The following is a 19625-nucleotide window of genomic DNA, read 5'->3' as shown; positions in this document are numbered from 1 at the left end:
GGTTATACCTCGTTGGTATTCTTCCGTAAGCAATCTCGTGTTCGGATCCAAATGAGGTCGATCGATCCAAGAACGATAATAATTTGAAGAAGACATGCTTTTTTCAATCAAATTCGTGTGTAAATATAGTATGTGAGAGGATGAAGAAATGGAGTGAATGAAGAGGATGGGGGGGGGGGTGCAGGTATTTATAGATGAAATGCTGCCGACAGTACCGAGGAAATTTCGACGGAATCCCGACGGCAACGGCTCTTTCCTCGAAATTTCCTCGGAATTTTTAAAATCCCCCAACGGCTCTCTAACGGCTATAATATATCCTCGGATATTCATCGGTATTTTCCGAGGAATATGATTTTCTCGGTATTTCATCGGTATATTCCAAGGAAATTCCGAGAAAACCTAAAATTTGGGTTTCCTCGGAAGGAAATTCGTCGGAATATTCCGAGGATCTCATTTTCCGTCAGAATGTCCGTCAGAATTACGTTGTTTTCTTGTAGTGATACCACTAGAAAGGTTCTTCTTTACGAGAAATTGGAACCAGAAAATCGGAGGAGAGAGGCGGAGACAAGCGAAGAGGTGGAGAGAAGCGGAGAGGCGGAGGGAAGCAGACACTACAAGAAATTTGGAAATAGCCACGACATTTTTGTAGCTATCGCTTCATTTTCGTGGCTATTTTGCTGATGGCTACGAATAGCCACAACAAAAATTTGTAGCTAACGGCTAGTGGCTATTGAAAAAATATAGCTATTTGTAGATGTGTTTCCACGACACAGCCGCAAACAGTTTTTGTAGCTATTTTCCACAAACAGGTTGAGACTGATTTCGTGGATACTTTGCCGCAAAAGGCTACAACTATTAACCGTAGCAATTTCTACTAATAGCGACAATCGTAATAATGGATTTCCATAATAATTGCTACGGTAATAGTTGATATCTCTAATAATGGACCATAATAATTAAACCAAATAACAAGCCCATACGTCACAAGCTCATGCGGAACATAGTCACCGCCTTAAAGAAAATGCATTTAAATCTTTAGCCCACTTTCCCCACTCTCGCGCATTTAAAAAGCTTATTTATTGCTAAAAAAAACGCATGAAAACTTGATTTTCTCTTATTCCATGAAATGCATCACTTCCAACAAATCAATCTTCACATTCTCTTCGACGCACGAACGCCAAGATGGCCACTACGAACCTTCTCCTTGCCTACTTGAAAGCTTGCCGACGACAACTTTCAAATACCGATCTACTTCTTCACGTTCTGAAAAAATGGTTTCTCTTTTGTTTTTCAAAGGTTGTTGAATATATCTTCTCCGCCGTCTTGAACTCGCTTCATCACCAATCCCGGCTTAGAGGTAGTGCACACAGTGCATTTTGTTAGAATGTATAAATATTAGGGTCTTAGTTGTGAAAGTAACAAACAATGATATACTTAGAATTATTAGAAAAATTTAACTCAGCACAGGGCCCATTTAATATTTAAGCCGGGCCTGTTCATCACAACCATCACCACCCCAATTCTCTGGTGTTTCCATAACTCATTCAAAACTAGAAATCCAAAACGAAACGAAGCCAAAAGCCAAGACTTTGATGATCTGAATGCGGATGATGCGGCGATAGAAGCTGTGTCGAGGTTCAAGCGGTGAAGAAGTTCTCAGGTGGCTCAAAAAGGTGAAATCAACAGTGGTGCCAGTGAATAACACGAAGAAGCTAAAACCGCCGGCGATGGAACATGTCAAAGCGGAGATAAGGCTGACGATACTCAAAGCTCTATCGGAGAAGAAGTCACAAACGATTCTAGCGAAATAGATCAACGAGCATACGAAAGTTGTTCAAGAAAACAAAAAGGGAAAAGCTGATCCTAACCTCGCCAAGCTCGCAATGGAGAAGGTTCTAGGTTATTAAACTCAGGGAAGCATGTAAAATTATTAAAACGATGTCTCATCGACGATTCTTAAATTATAGTAAAATATAGTTTTAAATATAAATATTTTCTTATTTTCTTTTGGATAAATAGTCAATAGACTTTTCAACTCTTAGTGTTTGGGTTATGTTTGATATTTAAGATAACTTTAAAAATCATGCTGACATAAAGAAAGAACAATGATGATGTGTGTGCGTAGGCCTATGTGTACGATGATAAAACATTTAATAATTAACTCATCATCCGTCCAGTTTTAATCACAATAAAAAAGCTAGCACTCACAAATTTAATTATGACCAAAAGGAAAAATAAATAATACTACCATTATAGTTAACACTATGCGGGTTATTACGTTAATCAATCAATAATCATCACATACGATATCAATTCTGACGCCAATCTTTTGAGAAATCCTTTAATAAAACAAGCCCTTTCTCAAAAAAAAAATTGCGTGACGACATATAGGAAACATCATATAATCCCCTCCATAACTGTTAAGAATATAGCAATTATAATTCAGACTCTAAGTCACACAGCAGAAGCCCATATTAATTTATAAAACCTAAACAACTATTATAAACAAGCAAAATATATCTTATCACAAATAAATCTCTAACCTTGAACTTTCTAAAAAACGAATATCATATACGTTTTCTGCAAATGCAAACCTAAAAAAAAAATCACAAAATCATATAAAAAATAATAATCTAGATCACAAGTAAAGCATATCTCGCCCGTAGCGCGGACCGACCCTAGTTTTAAGCTAAAGAAGACATCTACGGATGTTCTTCAAGTACAAAAGACATCTAATGATGTTTTTACAAAAGAAATCTAATGATGTTAGAGATTGATATTGCACATGGAAACACAAAATACACCTAGGATAGATGAAGTGCTAATGAGTGGGAGTGTGCTGGTTAAGTTCTTGGCTAGAATCAGAATGGGGACTTGGAGCAGATGCACCACTCTCACGTGGAATAGGTTGACGGGTAATAGGATCCACTCCATTCATCTTCAACAACAAGTCGATGCTTTGTTTCAACCCAGGAACGTCATCTTTCAACCCAGAAACGTCATCCTTCAACCAAGTCACAACACCCTCCACAGTGGTCAATCGTCCATCAACTCCAACGTTTCTACGTAGAGAAGCTGCCGGAGATTCCTTGGGGTCAGCATCAACATACTGAAGTGAACCAAGCCCATAGACTCTACCTTTAGTATTAGTTGCCGTCTACAAGAAAGTATATTAAACACAAGACAAATGAGTTTAGAATAACAAAAACAGTATTCCATGGATGATCATTATCAAAACCAAATGCAGTATGCTATTAAGATGGATATGAGTTAGAATAGGAGCTTCTTACTTCAATATAAGCAGCATTGAGCTGCTGGGTAGAGGGTGCAGAGGCATTTTCACCAGTGGCAGTGGCACTTTGTGATCGCTCCAAGGCAAGAGCTTCAGCTGCCTTCACATAACCTTCTGCTCGTTTGTCAATGCAGGTGTTATCTTTTGAAGAATGGGTCTTAAGCACTAACGCAGTTAATGCTGGTGCTACTCCACCAGCCTCAACCGTCTAACAACAAACAAAGGTAAAGCTGTTAATAAATCATAAATGTTATAAGTAATAAAAAAATAAAGCTGATTGAATATAAAAACTCACTAACCATGTCATAAGCAATACGAGTGTGATTTTTTGATCCTGAAGTATGACGGTGAGTGCCTAAACCATCTGGATTTGAAGTGGCATTCTTTGAATTAGTTTTGCTCCTCTTTTGGTGTGGCTCCTCCTCCCAAATCTCAAGCATCATGTTCCAGTCTGCTAGGCCAATGAAATCTGGTTTTTTTTTTTTTTGCTTCTGATCTCCTCCTCTTGCTCACAAGGTCTCCGATTGAGTTTTGGTGAATTTCTTCCCAGTGAGAACGAACCTCACTGTGATGTTGAGGATCCCAATAGTATTTTTGCTACAAGAAAACAACAAGTAAAAGTAACAAATGAACAGAGGTTATATGACTATCAATCATAAATCATAGCAAAAAACATAGAATCTACCACAAAAGTTGTCCACCATGCATCATTTTTCTCCTGTGGCACCATATTTCCACCATGGAACCCAAAAGTTCGATTGATATGTTGCAACTACATCTTTCCGGATGCAATCATCTATGCGAAACCTATTACAAAAATGATCATATAAATTAGCATCAATACATAAATAGTCATCGGAAGAACAAAATAGAACTTAAAATGATAAGCAAACAACTTTTTTATTGGTATCTCTAGCAATTAGCAAACGTTTTGTTAGTAGAGGCTAAGACCAAATGTAAACCTAAACCAGAAGACGCAACCATATACTTAGACCTACTATAACAAAACAAAACAAAAACAAAAACAAAAAAACAGAGAAACGTTTTGTTTCAAATCTCAAACTAAGTGGTCATGTAATCTCAGATGAAAACAAATGTACCACAGCAACAATTACCCTTATACTTAGAGCTACTACAACCTAAAACACTGAACTCACCATAAACCTCCATTGAGCCTTTGTGGATGGAGAAGGGGCATGTTACGTCTCTCTGGCGCACCCATCACTGCCGCCAAGCTAGGAAGTGGATGTCGAGAAGCAGAGGAAGTGGCTGGTCTCGTCGCTTCAGGAGGTAGACGAGTTTGACGCATTCGGGTAGCAGTCCCGGATGAAAAGCCCCGTGGAAATTCATCTGCAAATCAACAAGAGATGTAATAAATTCAGGGAAATGAACATATATATAAATATTATAGAAATATTAATTTAAAAAAATCTTACACTAAAATATAAAATTATAAATAAAAGTACATAATTAAAATATTAAACTGCAAGCAAATATTACATTATTCCATAAAATTATTTTCATAATGCTTCCATATATGATCAACTAATGCATTTCAAATTAAGAAATGATCCTCTTTATTTTTTATTTGTAGATTACGAGCCAAAAATTGTTGAAATCAGATATCCTCATAATATGGCTGTTGATAGTTTGATATCATCAAACGAAAAAATCCTTGATCTTTTAAACGAAAGCACAACAAGCAGGGAAAAAGGTCATCAGATTATTGAATTAGGACTGCAAAATGAAGCAAAAAAGTTAGCTTTTAAAGAAGTAAAAGAGGAAAATAAATTATTGCTAAAAAACTTAGCTTCTATCGATGATGTTAATATTCGTGAATACATTCGATCTGAACAAGAAAGAATCATACGAAAAATGCGTCAAGAGCAACAACAACAATCATCTTCAGTTACACAAAATTTATTTGGACAATATTTTGGAGGTTCCGGAGCAAATTTACCATACTATTAGTGTTGTTATAATATTTAAATTTGAGTAATAATTATGTCTTCATGTGTCTTTTTAATAAGTTTTATTATGGGTTTTTGTAATATTCTTGTTGTTTAATTCTAGTTTTAAAATATTATAAATCTTGTTTTAATTTTTTTTATTTAATTTCATGTGTAAAACTTAAATTTATAAAACAAATTTGAAATATTTATGAGATATAAAAGTTTTAAGGACCAAAATGCAAATAAAAAGATGAAACTTCCAATTTGAAGTTTTGAAAAGTGAAACTCTATATTTGGAGTTTCACTCTTCAAAACTTCAAATTTAAAGTTTTGAAGTTCTCTTTTGGAGAGCAAAAAACTCTATATTTGGAGTTATAGAATTTCTTTTGGAGATGCTCTTAGTATTCACTTTATAGTTAAAAATCACTTGGCTGTGAGTTAAGTAAACCACGTGGCTCTAATTAGTACACCCGGGAAACATTTAGAAAATTACCCGGGAATCGAAAATTTTGGGGTCTACTTTTTAATTTTCGCATATCTTAGACCATCTCTAACCCACCTCTATTTTTATATTTTTCTATAAAATAGAAAAACTCTATTATAGAAGTGGATTTGCTCCAATGTATGCCTATATAATAAAGTTCATATATTTTTAGGGGAAAATATAAAAATTTATTATTTTCATCTCTAAATATAGAAATAAAAAGTAGGATTCCTCTATGTTTTCCTCTAAAATAGAGAAACTCTATTATAGAAGCATACATTGGAGTAAATCTACATTTATAATAGAGATCTCTATTTTAGAGGAAAATATAGAAATATACATTGGAGATGCTTTTACAAACAAATTTGTAGCATGTGTGATTCTAGAAAATTTTACGCGGCAAGACATCTCCTGTATAGTTAAAATCTAATTATTTTATAGATAAACACAAACTAAATGTATAGTTTTCAACTTTAGATAAACACAAGTGACTCTTTTATAACTCCACTCATATCCACGGGGCCGGCTCTAGGGGGGGGGGGAGGACAACTGGTGCGATATCTCCGGATCCAATCTCATGTCCCTCCGTTTTATATAGGGCCTGATTTTTTTGTATACATACATATTTTTATATAAAATAAAATATTTTTTTAGAAAAATAAATTGTAGGGGCCTAAAAATATGTTATATGTATTTTCAATAGAATTTAATTTAGTGATAAATTGAATAAAATCTAAGTTTTACGGATCCAATTTTTTTTACCCAAAGGCCCAAAAATACATTGAGCCGGCCCCGGATATTCATCCTACAATCAAGTGACATATTGATTTTTGATTTTTAATATATTGTTTTGTGTAATAATAACCTATGATAAAACATTTAATCAAACTTTTAGAAAAACATGTTTAAGTATAACGTAGGAAAAGATAGTTGAAAAATAATGGGTTTTTCTTTGTATTGTTCTGCCCCCAAATAAATTTATCGTCCTTTGTGGTTATCACTTAGAAAAAAGTTGTTAAAAAATAAGGTATGGGTTTTCTTTGTAGTGTTGTGGTGAATCATTAACTTTTATGCCTACAATACTTTTATGGTTATAATGTTGCTATACACTATGGCATACTGTTATTCTTTGAACTTCTACTTTTTATATTTAGAACATTTACACGATAGTTATAATGTTGGCAATCTATAGATTGTTTTTCAAGTCTCTCGTTTTCCTAATATTTTTTACAATTCCGATCTAGAAATAGATGAACTTAAAATTTGATCCACCTATAACCAAAAAATTTTTAGACCAAATGGTTTGTCTAAAACTAAATAACATAATGCATATATAATGTAACTAACAACAATCGTAGATAGTTTATGTAACTAAATAGCATAATAATATATAATGCATATGTAGTCTCTCGGTATTATGGAATCTGATTCGATTATATTACTACATTTGAAAAATGATTTTAACATTCCATAGAACATTGTAAATGTTATAAAAAAATTGGTATTACATATATACTATAATTTTTTAGTAGTGATATGTGCATGTAATGTTATACTCTTTGCTATGGGTAGCCACAAAAAGTTTTGAAGCCGCGTATTTTATATAGCCACAAATAATCAGAACTTAGTTAATAATTATTAATCCTCGTCCCCGCGCGGATGTTGGATTTAACTTGCGTTCAATGTAAATTTATAAACCATTGATTTTATAAAATGTCCATTTATATTTTTATGTTTTGTAAAATATATTTAGAGTAGAATATATTATATCATAATATAGATGTTTGATAATAATTTTTTATCTGTACGTAATATTATATTTATAATTTTATAACTTGATGCAATTTAATGTAATTGTAATAATCATATATTAACCTATTGATTTTTTTGTTTATTTATTTAAAAATGATTTAATTTTTTACAGTAGGTTTTTATGAATTATTATTAATTTTATGATATTTGGTTTTCTTGAAAATTGTATTATAGCAGATTAATATATACCATATAGGGGTTTTTGCCAAAACTAACCCACAACTTGGTTTTAACCCCAAACTTATACCCAAACTTGAATCAAATGCAAAACTAACCTAAAAGCCTAGTGAAATTACAGCTCAGCCCCTTGTGACCAAACAAAAAAACAGAAGCCATTTTTACGAATATAGCCCTAGTAAATCGTCTGAGTCGTCTGAGATGTTGGAAGTCGTCTGGACGACTGAAGTGTAAGTCGTCTGGTACCGTTTTATTTTAAAAATAATTTACAAATCTTGTAAAAAAATATTTTGATTCGTGAAAAATAAAAATCAAGTAATTATAAACAGTTTTAAGTGATATAAATTAAGATATGATAAAATTGATTTGTTTTGAAGATAGATGAGTGGAAGTAGTGAATCATGAAATACTTTGGTTTAGGAGTTTGGCAAACATATGTTGTAGTATTGTATGTATTGTTAGGGTTAGATTTTGGAAAACTAAAATGTTTTTTTCAAAAATTAGTTTTCACCTATATGTGTTTATTTATGTGTATAGTAAACACTTTTCAAGTTTGATTTGATTTTATGAAGTCTTTAATTAGATAATTAAGTTTAGGGGTTATGTTTAGGGTGTGGACGACTTATATTTCAGTCGTCTGTTGAATAATTTACTCGGACGACGTATATTTTAGTCGTCTGTTGAATAATTTACTCGGACGACTTACATTTCAGTCGTCTGGTGAAGAAATTAAAACAGATGACTTACATGTAAGTCGTCCAAATATTCCCGCCTAAAATTTTTTAAAAAATTATTTTCCCGCTTAAATAATTTAAACCAGACGACTTACTTGTAAGTCGTCTGGAAAGTCTTCTATTTTAGTTTCCCGCTAAAAATATTTAATTTCCCGCTAAAAATATTAAACTCTTCTGGACGACTTACATGTAAGTCGTCTGTTTTAATTTCTTCACCAGACGACTGAAATGTAAGTCGTCCAGGAAGTCGTCTGAGTAAAAATATTTAATCTAATTGGATTTTTTGTCTCCCTATATAAAGAAAAATTTACACATTCTCTCTCCTCCTCTCAAATGGCTGCAACAAAAATGTAATGTTCATCATTCTAAAACTCTCCAACCTCTCTCTAATCTCTTTGACTTGAAAACACCAAACTTTATATGAATTTTTCAGTTTTGTCTCATGTATTTCTTACTAATCTATCTCTTTTACAGGTTTTTAATCAAATGGTACTCATCTTCCATTAATTTAAAGGTAAATCTATTAATTTTAGATATGTATTTTTGTGTGATCTATAAATGTAGATTTATCTAATCTTCCACTCATTTTCTCTATTTTTAAGTCATTTGAACGTTTTTGGATATGCAGGTTTTTCAGATCTGGATTTGATATGCAGGTTTTTCAGATCTGGAAGACTTCTTGGACGACTTACCTGTTAGTCGTCTGGAAGTCGTCTGGACTTCTTGGAAGTCTTCTGACAAAGTCGTATGGACTTCCAGGAAGTCGTCTAGACTTCCAGGAAGTCGTCTAGACTTCCAGAAAGTCGTCTGGACTTCAGGAAGTCGTCTGGACTTCCAGGAAGTCGTCTGAACTTCATGGAAGTCTTCTGACGAAGTCTCCCTTTCATAATAGATCTGAGCGTTTTGGTAAGTTCTTATGTCTGATTTTTCTTCATTTGGGAACTTCTTGTTGTATAAAGTTCTTACTTTTTTCCCAAACTAAAACTCTCCAAACCCACTCTAATCTCTTTGACTTGAAAACACCAAACTTTATATGAATTTTCCAGTTTTGTCTCATGTCTTTCTTACTAATCTATCTTTTTTGCAGGTTTTTAATTAGATGGTACTCATCTTCCACTAATTTAAAGGTAGATCTATTATTTTTAGATATGTATTTTTGTGTGTTCTGTAAAGGTAGATTTATCTAATCTTTCACTCATTTTTTTCTGTTTTTAAGCCATTTGAACGTTTTTGGATATGCAGGTTTTTCAGATCTGGATTTAATATGCAGGTTTTTCAGATCTGGAAGACTTCGGGGATGACTTACCTGTTAGTCGTCTGGAAGTCGTCTGGAAGTCGTCTGGACTTCTTGGAAGTCTTCTGACAAAGTCGTCTGAACTTCCTGTAAAGTCGTCTGGACTTCCTGTAAAGTCGTCTGGACTTCCTTTAAAGTCGTCTGGAAGTCGTCTGAACTTCCTAAAAGTCTTCTGACAAAGTCGTCTGAACTTCTTGGAAGTCGTCTGGACTTCTTAGAAGTCGTCTGGACTTCTTAAAAGTCGTGTGGTCTTGTCTACTCAAGTGGAATCCAAGCTTGTCTTTGTAGAGGAATGATCTATAATAGTTTTGTTTGTGGTCTGTTTTGTGAATTGCATGTCTACTCTTTTAGTTGTGAATTTTTTGTAAAATCAGTAATAATGTTTTCCAAGATGTATTAAATGTGCTAACAATGTGTTTACACATTTACAAATCAATGAAATAATAGACTTCAGTAGCCTTTTTCTTATCTTTGGATCTCTCATATGCAATAATAAACTCCAATGGCCTTTTTCTCATCTTAATAAACAAGAATGTTGGTAGCTTTATATTGATACAACATTTTAAGAAGTATTTTAACCCTTCTTCCAACTCATAACAATAGTCATCATTATTGTCTATAACAATAATACTTAAGAGATGGAAACAAACAATAGTAACTAGTCAAAGCATATCATATTTTATTATAAGTTTGCGTTGAAAAACTTAGTCAAATTTAGTAAAACTAAGGGAGAGAACATATTTTGTAAATATGAGTTTTACATATCTTGAAGTTACTTATCACTCTTAAAAATACAAGTTATTCAAAAACTAACGTAGAAGACTTAAAAACTAGCGGAGAAGACGCGGACGACTTCAATCTAAGTTGTCCAGACGACTAAACTATACGTCGTCTGGTCAACACAGAGGTTATTTTTGCAATTGACTTTGAAATCTGTTATTTCGGACGACTGAAAATAAGCCGTCTACTATTGTTTGGCTAAAAAAAAACTCCAAAAAAGCTAGACGACTTACATTTCAGTCGTCTTAGGTTAGTTTTGCATTTGACTGGATAATTTCAGAAGTTTGACTTTTCTGGACGACTTACATTTCAGTCGTCTAGTGAAAATTAAAATAATAATATTTTTTTTAAAGTAGACGACTTACAGTTAAGTCGTCATAGGTTAGTTTTGCAATTGAAAAAAAAACTTCAAGATTTAATTATATACAGACGACTTATAATTCAGTCGTCCACGAGACGACTGAAATGTAAGTCGTCCAGGATTTACGAGGTTTGACCAGAATCTCAGAAAAAAATCCTGGACGACTTACAAGTAAGTCGTCTCGTGGACGACTGAAGTATAAGTCGTCTGTGTATAATTAAATTTTGAAGTTTTTTTTTTCAATTGCAAAACTAACCTATGACGACTTAACTGTAAGTCGTCTACTTTTAAAAAAATATTATTATTTTAATTTTCGCCAGACGACTGAAATGTAAGTCGTCTGGGGAAGTCAAACTTCTGAAATTATCCAGTCAAATGCAAAACTAACCTATGACGACTGAAATGTAAGTCGTCTAGGTTCTTTGGAAATTTTTTTGAAACCAAACAAAAACAGACGACTTAACTTTCAGTCGTCTCAGGTTACAGATTTCAAAGTCAATTGCAAAAATAACCTCTGCGTTGACCAGACGACTTCCAGGTAAGTTGTCTACAGCCAGACGACTTCCCAAGTAAGTCGTCTGACGAACAGATCTGGAAAAAAACTCGATGTCATACCTTAAATTGGTGAGATAAGTTCCTTAGCATACATAAGGCTTCTCCAAGCACACAGAATCACAAACGAAAGTAACCCACCCAGAATCGTTAGCTTCTATGACTCTATGAACCATAAAAAATTTAGAATCAAAATCTTGGTTTTTTTTAGCTCATTGTGGAGAAAAAGTGAGAGATATGTTGTGTTTAGTTCACAAGAATGGAAAAAGAAGAAGGGTAAATCGATTTTGGGAGCATTAAGAGCTTCAAATTGGTTGTTCATGGTGGTTGTGGTATTGATGACAATGGCAATCTTGTAATTACTTGAAGATGATGAGGGTGAGAGAGTAAAAATGTCATTTTCGAAAAAAAAAGAAAAAAAAAATTGATGGCATTTTCGTAAATTATATGAACTTGTGGGGTGAATAGGGCAAAACCAATTTTCAAAAAAAAAGGAGGTTAGTTTTGTGTTTGACTTTAAGTTATAGGTCAATTCTGCAAAAACCCTACTATATATTACAGTTTGTGTTTTTATTTTCAGCAAAAAGAAATAACAATTCATTGTAATTAATTTAATTTTTTGATTTTAAGTGAAGTGGCAGATTTGTACATAAGAAAGAAATACAATGGCTAAATGTGTAAATAAAAAAGAAATATTTAATCTGATATTCGTGTTTCCAAAGAATTTGCTATCCAAGTTTTTAAACGACAAAATCTGTAAATGAGAAAGAAATAAGTGACTAAATATGTAAATAAAAAAATATATTGAATATGCTATCCTTGTTTTCATACAACTTTCATTTAATCTACTATCTAAGTTTCCAAACAGTACCGAAATGTACTTCAGTTTTAATAATATCACTACAAGAAAGCACGCCTGTTGCAAGGGAAATTTGCAAGGGAAAAATTTCCTCGCAAATTCGCAACGGATCCGCAAGGGCATTGCGACGAAAATAATTTTCCTCGCAAAACGCTCGCGAATTTGCATCAAAATAGTTTCCTCGCAAAATTGCTACCAATTTGCGAGACTTTTCCGCAAACTCACGCAAACCCGTCGCAAATTTGCGATAGAAGCTATCGTCGCAAATCCGTTACAAATTTGCAAGGAATTTGCGTGAGAACTGCAATACCATATATGTTCGTTGCAATTCCGTCGCAAAAAAACAGATAGGTTGGTGAACACGTTTTTTGTTTCGTGTAACTAATCTCGTAAAAAAACGTATAGGTTGGTGATACACGTTTTTTCTAAGTGTAACTAATATTTGCAAGGGACAAATCTCTCTCGCTAATCCCTTGCAAAGGGGAAAGGCATCGCAATTCCGTTGCAATTGCCGTCGCAATTCCCTTGCAAGTGTCTTGCAAATATTTTTCAGATGTCTATATATAGCATCTGTGAGAAGTGAGCGACCATTGGAAAAAAAACGAAAGAAAAAAGAAAAAAACGAAAGAAAAAAAAAGTTGAGATAAATATATTTGCCGTGAGTTGTGAGTAAGAAAAAAATAAAAAGTTGAGTGAAAAATGGCGTCTGGCCAAGAAATATACGCGCTACGGGCATGGATGTACAATCATAAGGATCCGGAGACTGGTGAAGTAACGAAAGAGTATCGTACTGGACTACGAGGATTTTTACAACATGCAACTAATCAACCATTCGCAAGGGAGCATGGTAAAATCTTTTGTCCCTGTAGAAAATGCAAGAACGAGCCATATTTAGAAATAGATACTGTGAAGAGGCATTTATATAATAGAGGATTTAGACCAAATTACTACATATGGTTTTTGCATGGGGAAGGTGCATCAAGTAGTAGTCCGGATTTGTGGCCGCTACAACGTCCAACAAGCCCTCGAGTCCACCCACACGAGCTGTGAACGCAGATCGCGTCGCAGTCAACTCGTGACGCAGCTCAGTGGACTCTCTACGCAGCTCAGTGGACTCTCTACGCAGCTCTTCGGACTCTCTACGCTGACCATAAGACGATGTCGTTCTCGGAACATCGTTGACGGAACCAATCCCCAACGTCCGTCCTTTTTTTAGGGACAACCTTAAAAACAAAAAATAAATATTGTTAGTAAAAATTTAAAGTTAAAAATTAAATAAATAATAAAAAAATTTAAAATTTTAGAAAATTTACCTCCTCGTAAATCTTATCCACTTCAGGTGTGGATAAGGTGACGGGTAATCCATCGGTGGACTGCTGAGTCAGCTGGATCTGGCGGTCTTCAACCCGAACAACCAAGTCGTTGTAGATTTGCTCGGACTTGCCATCTAGAAATACGCCCGCCTTGTTCTTGTGGGTCTTCTCCTAAAAAATATTTACGAAAGTTAGAATATTAAAATTTATAAATATATAAAAAAATTGTATTTAATTAAAGATTTAATTACCATTTCCAAACGGACACCGGCGTGGGTTTTTGGCCCGTAGTGTGAAGCATCGGCCCGTTCCTGTGCTCATCGACCGTGTTACGGGAGTTAGAGCAAGACTGGGCGACTCTAATGGAGTCAGGAAGACGCCAATATCGGATGAGGCCATCCCACACATCCGTGGTGAGCTCAGCGGGTTTGCCACGCTCATACCTCTTCACGATCCAGTCACCCTTCCAGTTGGAGACCGTGTCCAATAAGCGAACTTTTGCCTTCGCGACAAGCTTCTTCCTCACCGTCTCAGTGATCCCCAAAGCCCAATGATATTTTTGCTGTTGGAAAAAATATATAAATTAATAATTAGTTTTTTAAAAAGAAATTTATAGAAATCATGAAAAAATTAAAGTATATATATATATTTAATTAATAGAAACTTACAGCGTAAATTTTGAACCACATCTTTCTGACGTAGTGAGACATCTTACTCCAGTTCAGATGTGCCATGGAAAAGTAACCTTTGATCGTGTCGGTTACGTCCGATGCAAGACAATTGTCAACCCCAAACCTGGAAAAAAACAAATTTAAAATATAAATTGTTTTTTAATGTTATAAAAAAATTTTAAACGAATTGAATAAAAAAAATTAATGTAACATACCACAAATTAAGTTCCGTCCGGTCGGTCGGGGTCGATGACTGGTAAACCTTCTCTGCCTGGCAGACGGAGAATGTCCTCTACAGTGTACTGCGAGTAAGGAGCACTCGGAGGCACCATCAAATCGGGATGAATTTCGGCGGGCATCGCCGGAGGTGCCATCAGAGGAGGCACAGGAGGAGGCATCGTCGGATGAGCCATCGGGGGAGGCACATGAGGAACCGATGGTGCATTAGAAGAAGGAGACCCAGAGACTCTCTGAGTGTACTGAGTCTCGGGGATAGTCTCCTGACCCGAAAAACCGGGAGCTGAAGAAGACGACGGGTTTAAACGACTACCCGGCTCACCGAACATCTCTCTGTAATGGGCAGTAAGTCTACCTTTTCGAACCTGAGAAAAAAATTTAATTTTTTAAATTTTCGTCAACAGTATATTTCCAACATTATCCACCTAATCAACACTAAATAACATAAGATCCGTAAACCTATCTAAATTCCCTATACTAACCACCTAATCTATCCTAAACTAACTAAATTAGAGAGGAATTAGAGAGGCTTACCATTGCAACGAAACAGGGACGAAATGGAGAGGAAGTGGAGAGGAAGTAGAGAGGAAAGAAAGAGTGAGCGCTCGGGGGTATATATAAGATTACATACCGTCGCAAATTCCTCGTAAGTTTACGACGAATTACAGAGGCCCGTGTTTTTTTTTTTACGACGAAACAGCGACAGATTACAAAGGCCCGCGTTTTATTGTACGAGGAAGTTACGAGGAATTACAAAGTCCCGTGTTATTATATACGAGGAAGTTACGACGATTTAGCTTACGTGGAATTACCAAGGAAAGCTTCCCTATAAATATACCCGTAACTCTCCTTCTCAACCCACACACAAACTCCCAAATCACACCCTATCTATCTCACATCATACTCCCAAATCAATTCCTATTCAAATTATAAATATTTGAGAAAAAAAAAGGAAGAGAAGAAGATATTGGAATTTATGTGGGCGAGACTTAAGTATTATAATTGCTGGAAGTCTTGCCACATGTAAATCTGGTATATCTTTTTTTTTCTTTTTTTTTTCTAGTTTTTACACTACGAGGTGTTTACGACGAATTATGTTACGAGGTGTTTACGACGATTCCGTCCTACGTGGAATTAAAGAGTGTCGCGTTCGTCATTTACTTTACGGGGTGTTTACGACGATTTATGTTACCAGGTGTTTACGACGATATATGTTACGAGGTGTTTACGATGATTCCGTCCTACGTGGAATTAACGGGTTTTGCTTTCTTTATTTTTTTTAATTTCGTCGTTATTTCCACGTTACCCAACGAGTCCTTTGCGACGATTCTGTCCTACGTGGAATAAACGAGGACTACGTCGTAAGTTCGACATCAACTTACGAGGAATTAACGAGTAGTATGTTTAAATCCCTAAAATCCAAAACCCCAAACCCCATATTCCTTATCTTCTACTTCATATTTTCCAAACCCCATCTTTATTTCCATTCCAAACCACAATTCCCACATTTACTTATTTATAAAACAAACTCCCACATTTTCTTATTCATAAAACAAACTCCCACATTACCTTATTCATAAAACAAACTCTCACATTACCTTATTCATAAAACAAACTACACAAAATCAAATACATCAATCGGATACATCGACATTCTCGTCATCACTAGAAATATCATGATTTTCATTAAACTCGTCTTCAACAGCTTCGTCCGTGGCATTATCGGTAAGATCTTCGTATTCGTGATTATGCAGATCAATGAGAAGGATGTCATCAATTTCTTGTTCAGGTTCCTCGACTTCATTTATCTGTTCTTCTTGCAATGGTGGTTCTTCTCCACTGATGATTCGTCCTCGAGGTGTAACTTTGATCACTGCTAACCAATTTTTACCCGAATCTCTCATCCAAGGGTATGGAAGGAAGCTAACTTGGTCTGCTTGTGAAGCTAAGATGAAAGGCTCGAATTTTTTGTACCGTCGTCCACCGTTGACATCAACTACACCAAATTTGTTAGACCGAACACCTCTGTTGACGACGGGGTCGAACCATTCACATTTGAAGAGGACGCATTTCATCTTCAGTATCCCTGGAAATTCGACTTCAATAATCTCCGTCAAGATCCCGTAGAAATTTGTTTCTCCTTTCACACATATTCCATAGTTACTGGTCGCCCGTTGTCTACCATACTCATATGTGTGAAAAGTATAGCCTCATGTGAAATACATCTGTGATGTGGTGACCTTTACAAGTGGAGATTGAATTACTTCGTGTAACCACTTCGGATAATCTGCATCGTCGTCATAATCAACCTACAAAAGTAAAGAGAACATTAAAATACAGATCATGTATGAAAAAATAGTTTGAGTTATAATACCTGATTCCGCAACCACTTAATGAAGTGTTGATCTTTCCTTTTGTCTACGTCACTTGTGGATATACCAGGAAATGTTTCTTCGACTTGAAAACCAAATAGGCTGTAAAATTAATCACATTTCATAGGAATGAATCTCTTGCAATTATATAATTAATTATATATGTTTTGAAGTGTCCATATATGTTACCTTTCAAAATAACGCATCAATGGATCCTCGCAATTGAGTAGAATATAGGTGTGTGCACTATAAGCGTGTTGTTCACTCGACCACCAAACCTCTTTAGACTTCCCACCGAGTCGTCCAATCTGGCTAAAGATGTCTAGAACACCAGCAACTGCATATGTTGGCGCAACCCCACCATCATCATATCTTCTTGGAGCTCTTCTCCGGGTACGTACTTTTGACGCAAAGTAGTACGATGTGAAGTGAGAAACTTCTTCCATCAAACTTCCAGCAATTATAGAACCTTCAACTTTGGCGAGGCTCTTTGCTTTTACCTTCAAATATTTCATGGCTCGCTCATACTGATACATCCATCCGTAATGTACAGGTCCACGAAGCAATGCTTCATATGGGAGGTGGACTGCTAGATGCTCCATGACGTCAAAAAATCCAGGAGGAAATATCTTCTCCAAGTTGCACAATAAGATGGAAATTTTCTCCTGAAGCTGTTCCACAACTTCTTCTTTAAGAGTGCGTGTGCTCAGATCCCTGAAAAATGCTCCAATGCCTTTTATATTCCAAAAACAATCAAACACATTGTTAGTCATATATTATTTTGCAAACTAGACCGTTATAAAATTATTGTGATATAATACACTACGTACCTGCAAGTGCTTCATGTATGTTTGTTGGAAGTAGCTCCGCAAATGCAAAGGGCAGTAGTCGTTGCATAAAGACATGACAATCATGACTCTTCATCCCGGAGAACTTTTGACCATTTTCAACACATCTAGAGAGATTTGAAACATACCCATCGGGGAACTTCACTTCTGATGCCACCCAGTTGAACAACACATACTTTTTTTCTGAAGACAGTCTGAATATCGGAACGGGAACTTGCCATTGCTTTTAATATGTTAGAGATAAACTTGAAAGTAGCTTGAAACTCAAGTCATACTAATCCTACTTGTATTAGGATTAGGATAAAAGGTTTTACTATTAAGTTTAGGAGTTTTAAGATCTCTATATAAGAAGATGTTGAGTTGTGACATGAACTTATAAGTGAGAGAGATTATTGTGAGAGCTTAAGTTTTGAGAGATTTTCTTAAGCTAATAAAGAAGTTATTCTATAATCTTGTGAGTTTAGCCAATAATTGGTATCAGAGCAAAATCAGAAATCAGATTCAACAAAGATGGGAGACATCACGAGAAGGGCCATCATCCATAAAGTGTCCAATGTTAACATCAACTAACTATACAGTTTGGGCAATGCGCATGAAGGTTCTTCTCAAGATTCACAAAGTATGGGAAACCGTTGAAAGTGAGACGATCGAGCCTGAAAAAAACGATATGGCCACAGCTCTTCTTTTCCAATCCATTCCAGAAGCGCTTATCCTGCAGGTCGGAGAGTTAGATACCGCAAAGCAGGTTTGGGACGCCATTAAAGCCCGACATCTAGGAGCAGACAGAGTTAGAGAAGCTCGTTTACAAACCCTAATGGCAGAATTTGATCGCTTGAAGATGAAGGAAACCGATACAATCGATGACTTCGTTGGCAAGCTATCGGAGATTTCTTCAAAATCTGCATCTTTAGGAGAAAACATTGAGGAAACAAAGCTCGTCAAGAAATTTATCAAGAGTCTACCTAGAAAGAAATACATACACATCGTGGCGTCCCTCGAACAAGTACTTGATCTTAAGGTAACAAGCTTTGAAGATATCATTGGTAGATTAAAAGCAATGATATCTTCAAAGCTTATGAGGAGCGGGTTGGAGAGGATGATGAAGATGGTCATGAAGAACAGAGTAAGCTTATGTATGCAAACTCAGATAATAGAGACTACAATGGAGAGTTTCGAAACAGAGGAAGAGGAGGACGTTCATATGGAAGAGGAAGGACGAGGAAGATCCTATCAGGAGTTTGACATACCAAGAATTACATTTTTTAGGTGCGACAATAAGGGACACTTTGCGTCCAGTTGTCCTGATAGACTTCTGAAGCTTCAAGAGACATACGAAAACAGAATCAAGGAGATAACAGATGATACACAAGAGGCTGATAGGTTATTGATGCACGAAGTAGTCTACCTAAATGAAAAAAAACGTAAACCCCAAGGAGTTTGATGATAGTTCGGACAGTGACAGAGTTTGGTATCTCGACAATGGGGCGAGGAATCATATGACAGGGAGGTATGAGTACTTCAAGAACATTGATTATTCGGTGACAGGAAAGGTGATATTTGGGGATGACTCAAGAATCGACATAAAAGGCAAAGGTTCCATACTATTTGTAAGTCAAAACAGGGATAAGAAGATCTTGGCTGATGTTTACTACATACCAGATTTAAAGAGCAGTATTATTAGTCTTGGACAGGCTACAGAGGCAGGTTGTGAAGTGAGAATGAAAGAAGAATATCTGTTCCTCCATGACAAGCAAGGAAAACTTATAGTACAAGCTAAGAGGTCGAGAAACAGATTGTATAAAGTCTTGATGAACATCGTGGAAGCTAAGTGTCTTAAGATGGAGGCTCAATCTGAAAGTAGTATATGGCATGCGCGGTTAGGTCATA

At 35.5% G+C, this 19625-nt stretch overlaps 2 protein-coding genes across 2 annotated transcripts; one reads left to right on the top strand and one right to left on the bottom strand.

Moving 5' to 3' along the window:
* Nucleotides 1-2821: 2821 nt before the first annotated feature.
* Nucleotides 2822-3735, bottom strand: LOC125583386. The gene is made up of 3 exons (XM_048750239.1): nucleotides 3592-3735; nucleotides 3291-3500; nucleotides 2822-3157 (listed from the first exon to the last, which is right to left on the bottom strand). Exons 1-3 carry the CDS (start codon nucleotides 3733-3735, stop codon nucleotides 2822-2824), a joined length of 690 nt encoding a protein of 229 aa, XP_048606196.1.
* Nucleotides 3736-18324: 14589 nt separating this feature from the next.
* On the top strand, nucleotides 18325-19179 carry LOC125583385. The gene has a single exon (XM_048750238.1). It carries the CDS (start codon nucleotides 18325-18327, stop codon nucleotides 19177-19179), a length of 855 nt encoding a protein of 284 aa, XP_048606195.1.
* Nucleotides 19180-19625: the final 446 nt, after the last annotated feature.

Source organism: Brassica napus, chromosome C3 (assembly GCF_020379485.1).
Source record: "Brassica napus cultivar Da-Ae chromosome C3, Da-Ae, whole genome shotgun sequence".
NCBI classification, from domain to species: Eukaryota; Viridiplantae; Streptophyta; class Magnoliopsida; order Brassicales; family Brassicaceae; genus Brassica; species Brassica napus.
Note: the sequence above shows the minus strand (reverse complement) of the source record. Positions and strands in the feature narration are given on the sequence as shown.

What these genes read in the sequence shown, in the direction of transcription:
- LOC125583385 (XM_048750238.1), top strand. Translation starts at nt 18,325, where the DNA reads ATGCGCATGAAGGTTCTTCTCAAGATTCACAAAGTATGGGAAACCGTT.
- LOC125583386 (XM_048750239.1), bottom strand. Translation starts at nt 3,735, where the DNA reads ATGATGCTTGAGATTTGGGAGGAGGAGCCACACCAAAAGAGGAGCAAA. An exon ending in CTCGTATTGCTTATGACATG is followed by an intron (nt 3,501 to 3,591) that starts GTTAGTGAGTTT and finishes GTTTGTTGTTAG; the next exon opens with ACGGTTGAGGCTGGTGGAGT. An exon ending in TCAATGCTGCTTATATTGAA is followed by an intron (nt 3,158 to 3,290) that starts GTAAGAAGCTCC and finishes ACTTTCTTGTAG; the next exon opens with ACGGCAACTAATACTAAAGG.